Consider the following 17,176-nt stretch of genomic DNA (forward strand, 5'->3'; position numbering starts at 1 on the left):
CCTGAGATCGCCATTGTTTCTCACTGTGTGTAGTGGTGCATCTTGAGGATGCTAAACGCTACTCCGTGACTGGGTAGTTACAAAAGTAGCTTACATGTGTGTCATGAAACATGGAATGGGATGTGAGCTGATCAAGACGGAATTTGCCTCTCCTAGATAATGGGAGAGATATCTCTGGGCCCCTCGAGATAGTTGGATTTGAAAGTGCATGGCCATGCCAAAGTGATTAAAGAGTTAATCATGATGACTAAAGGTTAGTTATGAATACAATCCACTATTAGATCGAGAGAATGGTCGATCTATCACAAAGGTGGCACGCATCTCGCTTTGAGCTTGACTGGTATCGTGTGGCAAAGGGATCGGTGTATGAGTATATCTAAGGTTCGGCCGATATGATCTTTATGTGTATTTGTGAGTCACTATGCCCTGCTAGGTGCCGCTATTGACTTGTGATTTGGAAATGATTTCCGATCACGACCACCTACACATGAACCTAACGGGTCACACACTTAAGGGGTTTGGAATGTTGGAAAGCTTGCATGTATGATTGTCTCTAGTGCAAGTGGGAGATTGTTGGTGATATGCCCAAGAGCCCATCATCACAATACGGTTTAAAGGCTCAAAAGGATATTGATCCAAGAGGAATTAGAGTTACTAATGGGCCTATGAGATAGAAGCTCATTAGTACGCCCTATATATACGAGGGAGGGGCTAGGGGCGAAACCCTGAGCTGCGCCACCTCCCTAGCCGCCGCCCCTCCCTCTCTCTCTCGGCCGCCGCCCTTGCCGTGCGTGCGGTGCTAGCACACCGACGCCCGGCGTTTCATCCCCGTACGTGTGGACTCCGTGGAGGCGCTGCTGCGACTGCTGCGCTGATCGGCTGCTGGGATCAAGTACGTGGAGCTCGGTTCGTGGGACGTGATCGACTACTTCCTCTACATCGACGCGCGACTTCTTCCGCTGCGCTGCGCGTCTAGTGGTAGCGATCTATGATCTTCTACTCGCAAGTATCATGGATATATGCAGTAGTGATGCTAGCGTAGCCTACCCGTTTCCGTACATACGGTTCAGCTGCTGCTATCAAGTGCTGCGAGCGGGTGCGATCAAAGTCAAACAGCCGCTACCGATTAGTCCTGTTACGTCAGAAAACCTAGTGTTCATGGCTGTCTGACCGTCCAACAATCACCGTAACTTAATCCACACTCCATCAGTGGCCCGATCGCCTTGTAAATTACTCTATAATGATGCACGATAACCAGACGACTCATCTTTCGGCCATGATTCTACCTCGCCCATCCATCCATCCATCCAGGCCGCCACTCCATGGAGTTCAGAGTTCGGCTGACACCATCTTCCTCCTCGGGCCGGCACGCATACCCCGCGTCACCCTCCACTACGGGACGTCACTTTCACCATCACGGCATCACCACCACCGGATCGCCGTGCGCACCGGCGCATCTCGTGTCTATAGCCCACACTCTGTCCCATAGAAATTAAAGATGAAAAGGAACCCTAGCTACTTCTTCGCATCCATGAAAGATGTATACGTCCGCTTCGCTCTTAGATTGAAATTAAAAGGGATCCCAAATTAAAACAAGCAAGAAAGAAACAGATCATCGACAGCAACATTCCATATATCTAGCTTAATTTACTCCATAATACACTTCACTTGCAGCCGTCGTGTTCATGTCTATACATAAATTTCCATCGTCCAAATGCTACTCGAATATATAGTCAGAGAAGAACACATGCATTCGATTCTTAGTTTCTTTTGTAAGCAATTCCTGGCCCGTGTCATTAGAGAAGAATAAGGCGGGACAAAAGATTGATGGTGGTTGAGAGGAACACTTCGGAGAATAGTGGCAACGCCGCAACCTTTTTCGTCGGCTTTTGATCGAGGTGGTGGTGGGTGCTGAACCTGCAAGTACGAACACGGGCAAGCAGGGCGCTGGTGCAACGGGGGACACGTCAGGTTCTGCACCACCAGTCCACCACTCACGGATGATCGATGGAGAGTGCGGCCGGGTGGCCCCAATCGACGGCGACGAGCACGACGTACTCACCGTCGTCACCGAGCTTTGGCGCCGTGGCCGCGCGGCTTCGGGGAGAGCACCCAGTGCTGGCCGTGTGGCCGGATGGTGAGCCCCTTGACCTTGGCGAAGAGCGTCACCGCGCGGCGCACGCCGCGGTCGTCGGCGGAGGTGAAGTAGTCGTGGCCGAACATGACGCCGCCCGGCCGGAGCACGGCCCAGGCCAGGTTGATGTCCGCCCACGCCGAGTGGAAGTCGTGCCCGGCGTCCACCTCGATGAGGTCGGCGTACACGCCCCACCCGCACAGCGCGGCGATCGCGGACGCCGTGGAGAAGGGCAGCGGCAGCACGCGCGCCGCGGCGTCGGCGCCCGCTGCGGCCACGTTGGCCATGAACTGCGGCAGCAGCAGCGCGTCCCCGTGCCGCGGCGGCGGGACGTCGCGCCGGAACCGCTCGCGGAACGCCGGCCACCCGCGGAAGTCGTCGACGCAGAGGATGGCCGGGGACAGCGAGAGGTTGCGGGACACGGCCGCCATGTGCAGCGCCGACGCGCCCAGGAAGGCGCCCAGCTCGACGATCACCTCCGGGCGCACCGTCTCGATGAGCTCCGCGAACACGGCCCCCGTCGAGCCCCACCCGCGCGGGCGCGCCTTCGCCGGGTGCAGCAGCGCCGCGGTCTGCGGCGTGGGGAAGCCCGCGTAGGGGCTCTCGCCGTCGAACAGCTTCTCGAGCAGCGTCGGCACGACGGCCTCGCTCGGCACCGGCTCCCCGCACTCCTCCCTGAATCGGAACAGGTCGTGCGGCGGCGACCGCGGGTAGTTCGTCGCCGTCGCCACCGCCGTGGCGTTTGGCGCCGGGACGGTGGTGGAGGCCTCGGTGAGGTGCGCGGCGTGCGGCCGCACGATCGTCGTCTGTGACGGCTTCGGCGACGGCCGGGAGGACGAGGACAGGAGGCCGACGGAGTAGCCGACGGCGAAGACGATCAGGAAAGATGTGATCCGCGCGAGGTGCGGCCGGAGCCTGGCGGTCACGGCGGAAGCAGACGACGCCCCCGCCGGCGGGCGTGGCTTCATGGTCACGCCACAGGGGAGCCTCTTTGTCTGCGCTTGCGGCTCTTCTGGAGCCTGGACAGACAACTTATCTCTCCTTTATTCGTCGGTTTAGATTTTTTTTCAGAGGATTAGGTTTGGGGATCTGTATATATATATTTAGGGATAAGTCTATTTTACAACCTCGAACTAGTAAAGAAGTCCGTTTTTCAACCTCCAACTACGAAACCGGGTAACATAGGTCCTCGAACTGGCAAAACCGTCCGAATCACCCCCTCGATTCGGACGGTTTTACCAGTTCGAGGGCCTATGTTACCCGGTTTCGTAGTTGGAGGTTGAAAAACGGACTTCTTGACTAGTTCGAGGTTGTAAAATAGATTTATCCCATATATTTATAGGCGAGATGAGGAGAGCTGCAGCTAGAAGAAGCGGTCGTTAGCTAGTTCAGTTTAATATTCCTGCTCTTTGGTTGGAGGGAAGATATAAAAACAAGCCATCATATAAAAAGATGATATTTTATTGGGGGAAATTATTAGAAAAGGAGAAACTTTTTTCTCGTTGAGATTGGAAAAGAGAAAAAAAATTGAGATGCTGGTGAGGGGAGATTACTCCGGTTGGTGGGTTTTGGGTGGAGAATCTGATGGCGATTAGCTAGGAGCAGCAGCTGCTGGGTTCAGGTTTCAGGAAGCTCTGAAGATTTTTCACGCGTGCAAATGAAAAGTGACAGGTGTGTTCTGCAGGCAGGATCTTCAGATGTTCAGTGCAGTGTGCCTGTATGTGGTCTCCCTGCCAGTGTGCCTGTATGTGGTCTCCCTGCCATGGAGCATGTTCCTCAATCAAGCGGTACAGATACTGTGTGACACGGGTTCTGGGAGCTCTAAAGTTCTGTCAGGTGAAGCCGTGAGCCACAGGATATCTGAAATGATCGGCACGCCGGGCCCTAAACTCTAAACTCTGCTGTCCTGTTTAGTCGATGAAAAGTTGGTGGTTTTGATATTATAGCATATTTCATTATTACTTGATAAATAATATTCAATCATAAACTAATTAGACTTAAAAGATTCATCTCGTGCTAATCAGTTAGACTGCATAATTAGTTATTTTTTTAACTCTATTTAATGTTCTATGTATGTGTTAAAAAATTCGATGTGATGTATACTGCGTAATTAGTTTGAGCAGGACGATGGAACTGAACGTCTGATGGGGAGTACCCAGATTTCGCTGGTGAAATTTGAGCATCTCAACGGCAGCACGTTTCGGACCGAGTCTTTGTCTGCCTCACGCTGAGTACCTTTCGCTGCCCGTTTCCTTGTCTACAAAGGCTGGAGGTGCCCACGAAACACTGCGGCCATAAGCCGCACTACCGCACAAGCAGCGGCTTGTCCGCTGGCTACAGCCCCAACTGCTTCTAGAACTCTAGTGCTCAACTCTTCTTAAATTCTCAACCACCGTGAGGCCACAAGCCCACACCCTTTTTGTACGGCCGCCCCGTGCGCGGCCGAGCGGTCAAACCTCTGGCTCTCAGCTCAGCTGCGATCGAGAGGGGAAGAATTCGTTGCGGGTGTTTGACAAGTCATTAGGTGGGCGCGCGAGGTGTGGAACTGAGGACCGGACCGGTCGACCGGGGTTTGGCAACGGCGACGTCGAGGAGGATGGCCATGGCCGCAGCGTGAGCGCGCCGGTTGCCGGCAGAACCGTGGAATTGGGAGCAAGCGTTGGCTGAGTTCCGACGAAGTTGTCAAGCGAGTTAGCACTTAACTTTAGCTCATCCAAACAAAGTTGTCGCTGCCCTCTAGCCGCAGGCCGCCGGGGCCGGATCCGGCATCCCCTTCGCCGGATCTGGTCTCCCCTAGGCCAGATCTGGGCTTCTTCTGCGGGGCTGGCCCTCTGCTTGCCGGGGGCTCCTCGCGGCCATCGGTGGCCGGTGTAAAGGATCACCGGGGTGTCCGACCCTAGAGGGGGAGGGGGTGATTAGGGTCGCTAATCGCTTTTTAACTTAGGGCTCAATCTAATTGCATAAGATAAACCTAACACGTCCTACACATGCTAGTTATGACTAAGATTTATCTATACTACTCTCTACTTACCCCAAAATACTTGCAACCTATAGCCAATCCTAACCAAACTAACTAGGAAGGTAAAGGCACGCAAGATAAAATAATTGCGGAAACGTAATATGGTAAGTAAAGAGGTAAGTGCAAGAGGGATGCAAACTCCCGAATAGACACGGTCATGTAACATGGTTCGGCACAAACGCCTACGTCCACGGGACACCGAGACTCTTCAGATCACCGTCTTGCACTACGCCACCAAGGCGATGCCGGCAAGCAAAGTCAAGTGCCCCTAAGACACTAAGTATACGTCTCTCTCGGTCACCCGGCCGAAATCCACTACGGAGCTTCTCCACCAAGGAGGGGGCCTCATCTCCCCCCGCACAAAGTGTCGTTGCCACTCCACACAAAGACGGAGGGTCACACGACGGATCACAAGTTGCTTGCCGCAGCAAGGCTTTCTCTCAAGCTAGTTCTCTCAAGAACTAAGCCTAAACAAGCACTAAGCACTCTCACAAGTGTGCTTAAGTCTATATGATGTACAATTAAGCTCTATGGTGGTTGGAGGTGTTCTTCAACACTTGTATGCTTCAATGGTCTCCAGCAACCTCAAATGACCCGGCCTTGGGGGTATATATAGGCAGCCCAAGCAAATATAGCCGTTGGAGAAAAGCTGCCAGAAAAACACTTAACGCCGGTTAATCCGACGTACCTCCAAAGCCATCGTCGGTTCAACCGGTGATACTAAACTGCCTGCCTCAAAAACTAGCCGTTACGTGTACATGCAATCAACCGATGCTACGTCGGTTTAACCGGTGAGTGTAGTTGTCCTGTGATCTCTGAAAACCAACTCTCTGGACAACTGCACCGACGTTCACAAAAATTCAATCGTCGGTTTAACCGGTGTATAGAATTTCCTCTGTCTTCATCTGTCAATGCACCGACGTATACAAATTTTCTAACGTCGGTTCAACCGGTGATACCAAACTTTCAGACGTGCTCCAAGTCAATACACCGACGAGTGTAAAATACCCAACGCCGGTTAATCCGGTGCCAAACCCTAGCTTGCAGGCCTTCTCTGTGATTGCACCGGTGAGTTCATTTTGCCATACATCGGTTTAACCGGTGATAGCAAAATGCCTCTGTTTTGATTTCTTTGACTTGGATTAACCCCCGTAGGGGCAGGCCTTCGGGCCTAGCTACGCCTATCTTCTCTTTGTCTTCACTTGAATCTAAAAGCCTGGGAATGTTCATCTTAACAATCATATTAGTCCAAGTGTTGTGTGTGTCATCAATCGCCAAAACATTATATTGAAATATGGCATGAGATGTCATTTTCGCTACAGCCGGCCCGTCCTCGCTCTCCGGGGTGCACGGCCGCCGCCGGCCGGCCCTCTCTTTCGGGCTCACGGTCGCCACCAGCCGGGTCTTCCTCGCCTGGCGCGGCTGCGTGGAGCCGGGAGCAGCGCTAGCGGACGGCTCTCCCTCGCGGCTTCCTCGCTGGGCGCGGTCGGTCGTTGGTGCTGCACCCTTTCCTGCTGCTCGCTTGCCGAGCGGCGCGTGGGTGCTGCGGGGACTTGCCTCGGTGGCTGGCCCGTCGGTGTCCCCGCAAGGGAGGCCGTTGTGGTGCCGCTGTTTGCTTTGTCGGCCGTCGGCTCTGGGTGGGAAAGGGGTGGTGGCGAAAGCCTTGGATCCCCTTGTGGACCGGTGACAACGACGCTCTCGAGCGCCGTTTTCCTTCTTGAAGGCATCATTCTTCCGCCCTTTTCCTTCCCTCTCCAGCTTGCCTTCCGGGTGAAAACCTAGACCATGTTGGTCGGACAACGATGGCGTCTGTGGTGTCGTTTCCTTGCTGGAGGCGTTGTCTTGGAAACTTTGCTGGTGGCAGTCTTCTGTTCTCCTCGCAGAGCTTATGCTTCTGCGCCTGCCTTCGCATCATTTCATCTGCATCGTCCGGGTCACACTTGGTCGTCGGATTCTCTTCATCGGCGGATGCTTTGCCGCCGTTCCGGTTTGGCAGATGTTTTGCCGCCATCGTCGTGTTGGTTTGCTTCGGGCAGATGCTTTGCCGCCGTGGTTGGTTGGTCGGGTGGATGCTTTGCCACCTTTGTTAGGACGTAGATCTTTGCACCTAGATGTTGTTGTTTCTGCTTGCAGGCACAGTTGTAAGGTTTTGGCTAGAGGTGTGGGTCGTGCTCTTTGTCTTCTCCGTATTGCTTTGCTGCTGTTCGTGTTGTGGTGTTTTCGGGTTGGTGTGTACGTTTTTTCAGTGTTTCTCTTCTTTTAGTCCTTTGTGCTCTTGTGTTGGTCAAGCTCTGTTTGGCCGCCTCAAGTTTGTGTCTGTAACTGCTGTCTTCTTGATGACAAATGTGCTCAGGCACGGTCGCAAAAAAAAAAACAGAATGGTGCAGCTAATGGGCCTTGCTTCATGGCTTCCCATATGGGCCTTGGTGCTGGGTACTGGGCCTCCGACCCCCACTTTGCTGTCATACGAGCAAGCCATGGCGCAGGGCTCAATGGGGTCTTTTATTAAAAAGAAACCGTCTGTATACTAGCAACGGGCCGGGCCGGATTTTTTCAGGTCAAGTCCTTGCTAACTTGATGGCCTGCACACACACTGATGTTGCCTAGCTACACGTACGTCGCACAGATTTTTGCAACAATTAAGATGACGATCGATGCCGCTAGCAGGCTTTGTGTTTTGGGGTGGTGCGTCGCACACAGACCGTACGTGCATCGATTGGTACGGTACGGTGTCCTTGCCGATCGAGATACACACATCATGTACCATGCCATTACACAAGCAATACAATGATGTGTTGTTAAGGTGACGACGCCGTTCACCGGCCGTCTGGCTACTCTGCTGGTAGCTAGCCTGGTAGGAGTAGGAGATGGTCCATACGAATCGCATCCAGCTATCTCTACCGACAAAGAACAAAAAAAAAAAAAAAAAAGCAAAGCACTACTACAGAATAGGCTTTTGTTCCAGGTCATTTATCCCGGTTACCTTTGGGTCCAGGACGAAAGGGAGCTTTTGTCCCGGGTCCAAAGGCTAGCCGGGCCAGCGGGGGACAGGGGTCTTTTGTCCCGGGTGGAGCTACCAACCTGGACAAAAGGCCCCCCTTTTGTCCCGGTTGGTGGCTCCACCTGGGACAAAAGGTCCAACCCCTTTTATCCCGGTTTGTAACACCAACTCGGACAAAAGGGTGACCCTTTTATCCCGGTTGGTGGTATCAACCCGGACAAAAGGACCCTTTTATCTCGGTTGGTGTTACCAACCCGGACAAAAGGCCCCTCCACGTGATAGTTCAAAAGGGAGTTATTCTTTACTGAGTCACATGTACTTAGTTGAGTTGGCAAGAAAGCCATGCGCTAGGCAATAGGTCTTGGGTTCCAATCCCGCAGGGCGCAAATATTTTTTAGCGCGAGGAACATTTTGTCCCGGTTCTACCACCCGGGACAAAAGCCTCCAGCGCTTTTGTCCCGATGGCCGAATCCCGATTCTAAAACTGGGACAAATAGCCCTTTGGAACCGGGACAAATGGTCCGATCTGTAGCAGTGAAGCAGTGAAGGTAACCTTACGTACGTAATAACGACCGGCAACAGCGTCGAAGAGACGTAGCACCCTGGAAGGGGCCGGTAGAGGTGGCTTCACCGGTATCCCATCGGCGACGGATGGAGAGGGCGACTGAATCGCCACTCATCCAACTCACATGGAAGGAAGGCAAACTCTCCATGCGCTGGGCTCTTCGATCTCGTTCCGGTGTACTACGCTGCGGGTACGGTGAGAGCTGCAGCAGGCAGCGCCGTGAACGCTGCTGAGGGGCTGGGATGAAAATGGATCGGGTGCGGGTGACAAAACCCTACAAACCTACAATATGGTAAGAACTAGTATATCTATATACATGCACCATAGCAAATGAGCCTATAGCTGACTTGGTTTCGATGGCTCCAGTAGCACTCCTTAAATCCTAGGTTCGACTGGGAGCAAATTTCAGACTGCAAAAAAAAATCCCTCACTAGTCAGAGAAGCTAGGGTTCGGGTGATTTTCGCGGCCAGGAAGCCAAATTCTTCATGGTTTGTCGCGCTTCTCTTCCGGCTCATCCAATGGCCTTTGATGAAACCCTACCAAACGGGTGAAAACAAAACGACTCCACAAGCTCTTACGGAATCCTAAAACGGCTTACACTAAAATGGATGAGCTAAAAAAATTGGTTCCACCGGCTTCTCCTCCTCCCTTATGTATTAACTGTCCACAAAAGTACCTAATTTGCTACAAAGAAGCCATTTTTCATATATTTTAAAAAATAGCTTCAGCTTGACTAAAAAAACTACTTCACCATTAAAGCTGAAGCCATTTTATGAGGAGGAGCCCTACTAAACAAGCCCCATTGTAGGCTTCAACTTCTACGAAACCTCCATTGGGAATCAGCTAAGGGGAAAAACAGAAATTCACCGGCAATCATTATTGGCAAGAATATGGAAAAACATGGAAACGGTAGTAAAAAGGCCAGCTAAAGGGAAGTTTCGTTTTGAATTCCATATTTTTTTCATTTTACTTTTATATTCTCGTTTTTGGCTTTGCTGTAGTTTTCACTTTCCTCCCTTGTCCCTACAAACACACCTTAGGTGGCGTTTGGTTGCAAAAAATCTCTAGACTAATTTTAGTCTATGGACTAAAAACTTTAGTCCCTACCTGTTTGGTTCCAGAGACTAAAAGGGACTAGAGGTCATTAAATGAGTGCACAAAATACCATATTACCCCTAAGAGGTGGGGACCAGAGGTAGGAGTGGAATTAGTAAACCTCATGTAGACTTTTAGTCCTAAAAAACTCCTCGAGGGACTTCTATTTTTTTAGCCCCAACTACCAGTTTAGCCCCAAAAAGTCCCTCCTATTAGAGCATCTCCAAGAGTGCCCAATATATACTTCCAAAAAGTAGTTTTGACAATAAACTAAAAAACAGCAGCTCCAACAGTTCCCTAAACCAATGCCCAATATTCCCGCACGCCCAAAACTGGCTGAAACTCGAGCCATTTTTGTGCCGCTCGATCGCACTCCCAATCCTTGAAGTTGAATGGATTCCGCGCGATTTCTTCTCCTCCCTGCAGTGCGGTTTCTCCCTGGGTGCCATTTTTCCTCTGTTCCATATGTCCTGCAGTGCGCAATGACGCAAGGCCCTCCACTGTTGAGGAGCTGTAGCTCTGCTGATGCTATCGAGGCTTGTGGGTGGAGGAATGACAGATGTAGAAGTGGTGCGGCTTGAGTTGCTAGCAACACTGGTTGCCTGTTTTGCTCAAGCAGTGGCGCATGGTACTCGGCTTGGACCTTCAGCAGCTGATTGCTTCGGTGGAGAGAGGAATAGAAAGAGAGGGAGAGGGAGGAGCTCAAGCTACTTCGATTGGAAGTTAGAGAACAGATATCTGCTGTGCAGTTAAGTGGATGATGTGGCAGTAATTAAATTATTTTACAACTAATTTTTGGGAACTGTTGGAGGAGGGGGTCTTTTTTTTTCCTCCAATAGTTTTTGGCAAGGTCCCAAAACTAGTATTTTAGACTTTATTTTTTAGGCACTCTTGGAGATGCTCTGTTCTTTAGCCCCATAAGTTTCAAAAACTTTTGCACAAGTCCCATAAATCAAACACCCCCTTAGTGTGATGGTAATCTGTGGAGGGTACCCATGAAACCCGACACACACGGCTGCCACGTCAGGTGTCCTCCAGTTTCATTCGGACACGTTGGCGTGATTCGACCGTTGAGCTGAACAGCTTGTACCGGATGCCTGAAGTACCGGAGCGAAGCTACAGCCTACAGGACGTAAGTAAGGTATCCGGCCGGCCATGTGTCCTGCAATTTATTTCGGTTGATATACTGTATCCATTCGCCGGACAATCGTCTTCTCCTTTCTCTAGTAGGTGGCAAGCGTGGATTGTGTAAGTGCTACGCTTCCCTTCCCTCTGGCCTCTGCAACGTACTCAACGCTAGCTGTTCGAGACTACGAGTCTACGAGAGCGTCAAAGCCAGTTGATGATTGGACGCGTTGGATGCATGGCCTTGTTTGGTTTGTTGTGCTCATGAACAGTGATTTGTGCTAATCTCTATGTATGGAGTACTAAATAAAATTTATTTACAAAATATTTTTAAAGATGGGTGTAACTTTTCGCAACTAATCTAATGACGGTAATTAATCTATGATTGGCTACAGTGATACTACAATAATCATTCTCTAATCACACGATCAAAGGTCTTATTAGATTCTTAAGAGTTTCTAGTGCAGAAGTTCTGAAGTTAATTTTATAAACTGTCTTCATTTAATATTTTTAATTAGTGGTCAAAGTTGCTACAGTCGCTGGCCATGGAATCGGCATTGGCATATACAGGCGTCTTCAATTCGCCTCGTAGATGCAAGCTGATCAGCGACCACCATATAAAACCTCATGAGTCATGATGAACACCAGTTGCCACCTTCAGTAGAGCAGTGTCGCGGCGGATCGGAACGTGCGACGCCATGGATGAGCATCTCTCCCCATCCTCCCCCTCCAGACCCTCGCCTTTCTCCTTCTCTGAGGCGTCATGCACGATTCTTGAGCTGCCGTCCTTTGAAGTCCCGGAGCAGTGGCTGCTGGCGGCCGATGTCGTGGCGGCGGGCGAGAACGAGAACGATGACGACGTTGGCGCCTGCCTGGGGGAAACGCCGCCGCCGCCGGCGGCGGCGTGCGGCGTGCTCTCCCCACCAGACTCGGAGCTCTCCAAGCTGCTGCTCCCGAGCCCCTCGGCACCGGCGCCGGCGCCGGCGCCGGCGAAGCGGCGGGGCCGGAAGCCAGGGCCGCGCCCCGACGCGGGGGCCGCGGCCGCCAGCCACGTGGAGTCCGAGCGGCAGCGCCGCGAGAAGCTGAACCGCCGGTTCTGCGACCTCCGCGCCGCCGTGCCCACCGTGTCGCGCATGGACAAGGCCTCCCTCCTCGCCGACGCGGCGCGGTCGACGCGAGGCACCACCACGCCGCCGTGGCGAGGTGGGAGGCGGCCAGCGCCGGCGGGGACGCGGCCGCGGCGGCCGTCGGCGGGGAGCTGTACGTGCGGAAGGTGGGGCGCGACGCGGCCGTGGTGCGCGTGACGAGCGGCGCGCGCCACGCGCCGGCGTGGCTGATGGACGCGCTCCGGTCGCTGGAGCTGCAGGTGCAGCACGCCTGCGTGAGCCGCGCGCGCGGCGTGACCACGCAGGACGTGCTCGTGGATGTGCCCGCCGGCGCCGCCGCGCTGCAGGACGATGACGACCTGCGCGCGGCGCTGCTCCAGAGGCTGCAGGACAGCGGCTAAATTCGTTCAAAAGTCGTGTGATCCCAAAAGGGCAGCATGTTCTCTTCGTTCTAATAAGGCATGTCGGTGCTTATCACTATGATGCTTAAGTACTTGTTGTTCCAGTTAGACGTGTGGTAGCATTTTTTTTTGGCGTGAAGTGTGTCAAATGCTTAAACACTGCAACGCGTTAAAGCTTAGGACACACCACAGGACGAATAAACCATGAGTTGGGGCCGCCGTCGATCACGGTTTAGCTAAGAATGAAGCACTGGATAGGGATGCGGCCCCAATGAGTTGTAACCGCCGGTAGCATAGCTCATCCAAAATTTTAGCCGGGCAGACGCACGCCTAGGGGTGGTAAATGGCTTAGAATTTTGAACTAGAAAATCTAAAAGTCCGGATTCTAAAAGGACAGGGCTCTAATCTTATATAATTTTAAACTAAAAAATTTAAGGGTTTTGATGGGCTGTGAAGAGGCCACTAGGGCCATGACCCATTACCACCCCTACGCGCACCACAACTAGAACTGTGATTAAAATCCGATAATATTTCCAAAATTCTAATATCTGAAAATTGAATTTCCGAAGCGGCAGGCACCAGCATACCATGGAATCATCAGGATTAGCGGTGAGCAATTCACACAGTAGCCATCTCAAAAAATTGCTCATTAGTTACTGCATTAGTTTGAATCATTACCTGCCGATAGCTGGGGCAGCTGCCCTATACTGCTGTATGGGGAGCTACTACGCCTCTGGTCACCGCAAAGCCCCTTTTGCCTTGGGGATGCTGGATCTATCGTCGGGCGCATCGGATTCATCTTTCACAAGATTTTAGTTTATACACCTTCCAATATTTGAGTTTAGTGCTTGAAAGAAGGACCGAGAGATAGCGTGGAAGAACAAACCAACCAGCTGTGTGCATGACATGTGGCACAATTTTATTGGGAAAGGACTTGTAAACATCAAATGTATTTTTTTTAATTTTCTGAAACCGTGAGGTCAATTTTACATTCTGTTTGAGCCCCCCATGTCGTATGAATAAATGCAACAAATGAGATCTCACATGTATTATATTCTACTTTCTTTTTTTTTTACTTTAAGAAATCAACATTCGATACGTTGACTTAGGTTCAAATACGTATTGAATAAAGTTATCTTAGGTTCCAGCGTGGTATGATAACGTTAAATTTATTACCGAACTAGTTTATCCTAATCATCAGGCCTAGCTAGCGTAATTTTTGAACCGTCAGAGATGGCCTAATTTTTTAATTGACTCCGAGAAATTATTAGTAAGCCTACAGCGTATACGTATACATAGCTAGGTACATGGATCATTATACCTTGATGTGCGATTGCTCGAATAGGCACGTACGTAGCTAGCCGTGTGATTAACATTTCAGATGATCAGATCACAGTACTATACGCTAGCTTCTTACTAGTTGGGTAGCCATCCGATCCGTCATCGTATGTATTATGCACCCCCCTTGGCGTTTCGTCGCCGCCGCAAAAATCCCAGCGTATACTACACACCTGACATGACAGCCAGTCAGCCGGGCGCGCGGTGCAGCGTTGGATCGGAGAAGAAGCCTTTGGCGGCGGCGGCGCCGCCGCTCTTTGCCCAGGCCCGCTGCTGATCCCCTCTAGGCAGGGGTGGTAAAGAGCCGTTAGATTTGGTCTAAATAATTTAAAGACTGGACTCTAATTCTATATAATTTGAGCATTAAGTTGGACTGTGAGGTGACCAAGTCATGAACCATTACCACCCCGGTCGTACGTGATGACGGAATGCTGATTGCCGTGCGCTCGTGCGGCATAGGTAGGGGCACGGATAGATAGCAGCCAGCCAGCAATAACATGCATTGTGCTAGTTACGCAAATTAATTAAAGAGAGACGACGAAATAATAATGCGAGCTTGGTTCGGTTAGCTTTAGCGACACTGTTTGGACTGCTGGCTTCTTGGGGTCGCACTATTGGCGACGTGGAGACGTACTCTCGAGTGCTACAAATTTTAAAAATCGGTCTAAAAATACATATGTACTACTCCCTCCGCTACAAATTGTTGATCGTTTTGACAAATCTAGGTGCATAATTTTTTTATATATATATCTAGACACAATATTTACCAGGATGCATAGCAAAAGCTAAAAAAAACTCAATTAGGAGGGTATGACGGCCTCCGCTGTCCCGAACCCTAGTTTCTCTGAGCTCTGGCTAGCGAGGGGGAATTTTTTAACCTCAGTCTGAAATTCGCTCAGAGTCGAACCCACTCAGAACCTCAGGAGTGCTACCGGAGCCATATAACCAAGTCAGCTAGAGACCCTTTCGCGCATAGCAAAAGCTATGCATTCAAATAATTTGCCAAAAAAAAACTACAATTTAGAACGGAGGAAGTATGAAGCGTCCCCTCATAAGAGAAGACTTAAATGTGATACAAAGCACCAGTCCCAGGAGGCTGATGCCACATTTATTACATCAGATGGTTCAAAACCGTACAAACCTTGGAGGACACTCGATACAGATGATAATAATAATTAACCAGGCTACGACATAACACCAGACCGCGAACCACATAGGGTCTACCACGGGCTCAGAGTACTGCGACAGCGGAGGCATCTCAACAGGGCCGGTTCCACATGCAAGGTTGCGTGTAGGACGATAACCCTACTCGGCGTCGTCTGGTACGAAGTCTGGGTCTTCTTCTGTAAAAAGTAAAAGTGGGGTGAGTACAAACGTACTCAACAAGTCCAATCACACCCACGGAGGGGTTATAACAGAATAATATGCATAGGTAAATCATGGATAAGGTTACGGTTTAATTTGCAGAAAAACGATATTTTATGCAGGGGTTTATTTTAAGGAAAACTTTTTTTTTGAAAATCAGTTTCTGGAGTAACACGAAGTTTCAGATTTTAAAACTGCTACCGGACTCCCCGTCCGTCGTAGCACACGGCACAACTGCCGGACACAATTCCAAAGCAACTCACACCAGCCCATCCCAAAGAACACTAGTTATGTGACCACACCGTAACTCGCCCATTACCGTGGGCCCGGACTATTCGAATAGATTCTTAACTCTGCAGAGGTGTGCAACTTTACCCACAAGTAGGATACCACAACTCGAGCACCGTCGTGTCGGTGTAGATCCCAACATAGCCATTACCCACCATAGCTAAGCCTGACTAGCCATCACGGGATGCACCAAGGGGTCATTGACCGTTTACTCAGGTACAACCGGGCATAAGTCACTCGGGGCTTATCCCTTTTCCTTAGTCACCCGTTGCTCCCAGCTCTCCTGATGGCTATCACACCAACTAGTGGGATTTATGCTACGCCGTTGCCCATACAACGGTGGAGTGGTTTGCACGATAATGGAGTTAGGTGAGATGACACACCAACTCGGTCCTTAGACACGACAAGATGGATATCTCCCTTCTTTGCCCTGCCACACAGGCATGAGCACACCAATCGGCAATTCACACAGAAATGCCGTCCATCCCGTCCAAACTCATCTTTCGAAAATCCACATTTTATCCCTTCCCACACGCACACATTTTCTTTATCAAATAAATCATATTAAGGGTAAGGTCCTAAGCGTTCTAATATCGATTAACGTCCAAGCAAAATCAGACATTAATCTCGGTGGTCAAGGAATGGTCATCACAAAACAAGGGGTGGCTATCCAACCGTGTTTTCATGCAAGTAAAACCTATGCAACTTTATAAAACAGGCCATTGGGTTGTGATTATAAAACTAGGACAGAAACATGCATCAAAGGATGGATTGAACTTGCCGTCTTCGTAGCCTTCGGGGAAGTCCTGTCCTTCGGGCTCGGGGTCGCGGAACTGGTCCTCGTTCTCCTGCTCACAGTACTGCTCGTTGACGGGCTCTCCTTCGTTCACTCTGTGATCTACGACGCAAACAAACAAGACACAGGAAATAAAAGGTTTATCGTTGAGCTCGAAACAGAGACACATAAAATAGAGAGTATAGAGTGCTAATTTCGTGTGGTTTCTGAGTGACATGGCCAAGACTGAGTTAAATTAGGCAGGGTAGAGTTTTGGTTTGATCCGGGGTTGTTTGGTACATGAAATGATAGGTTTTATAAAGGTTCGTGGGTTAGTTAAGGGGCCAGGGGCCTGGTTGTAAATAAGCTTGAGTAGGCAGGGGTCTGTTTGTAATTTTTGTAATCTTTTGGGTTATTCTGGAGAGGTCAGGGGTATATTTGAGATTAAGTTTATATTGGAAGAGGGTTTATTCGCAAATATATTAAAGGTGGGGGTGATTCTGCAAAAGGCAAAAAGGGTCGAAGGTTCCTTTAAGAAAAAGAGGAAAGGGGGAGGGGTTTTTGGCAAAATTGCCATCCCCTTCCTCCCTCCCACGCTGGGAAACAGGGGAGGTGTCCCCGGGGTGCCGGCGGCGGCCGATTTGGCCGTCCTGGACCACGGCGGCGGCCGGGGGTGGGGGAAAAGGGCTAGGAGGGGCGCGGGGTTCGATTCCCCAGCTCACCTCGGCTCGGGGCGCGGCGAGGGAGCAGGGCGATGTGAACCGGCGGCGGCGGGTGGAAATGGCGGCGGCGGCGGCGCTGTGAGCTGCGAGGAGAGGCGGTGGTGACCGGGGAAGTTTGGGTGCGGAGGAGCGGCGCCGGCGGGCCCTTTTATAGCCGTTGTAGGTCGATTTGGGGGGGGGGGGGCGTGGCCGGTGGCGAGTAGGTGGCGCCCGGCGGGCGGCGCGGCGGGCCTTAATGGCG

At 51.1% G+C, this 17,176-nt stretch overlaps 1 protein-coding gene and 1 pseudogene across 1 annotated transcript; one reads left to right on the forward strand and one right to left on the reverse strand.

Annotated features, from left to right (window-relative positions):
* Window positions 1–1,604: 1,604 nt before the first annotated feature.
* LOC120684502 lies at window positions 1,605–3,215 on the reverse strand. Its single transcript, XM_039966351.1, has one exon. The coding sequence runs from the start codon at window positions 3,100–3,102 to the stop codon at window positions 2,068–2,070; it is 1,035 nt and encodes a 344-aa protein (XP_039822285.1). The 5' UTR covers window positions 3,103–3,215; the 3' UTR covers window positions 1,605–2,067.
* An 8,423-nt stretch (window positions 3,216–11,638) lies between these two features.
* On the forward strand, window positions 11,639–12,447 carry LOC120695437 (annotated as a pseudogene).
* The last annotated feature ends 4,729 nt before the right edge of the window (window positions 12,448–17,176 follow it).

This window comes from Panicum virgatum, chromosome 2K (assembly GCF_016808335.1).
Source record: "Panicum virgatum strain AP13 chromosome 2K, P.virgatum_v5, whole genome shotgun sequence".
Taxonomy (NCBI): domain Eukaryota; kingdom Viridiplantae; phylum Streptophyta; class Magnoliopsida; order Poales; family Poaceae; genus Panicum; species Panicum virgatum.

Coding starts and splice junctions, on each gene's coding strand:
- LOC120684502 (XM_039966351.1), bottom strand. CDS start 3,102: ATGAAGCCACGCCCGCCGGCGGGGGCGTCGTCTGCTTCCGCCGTGACC.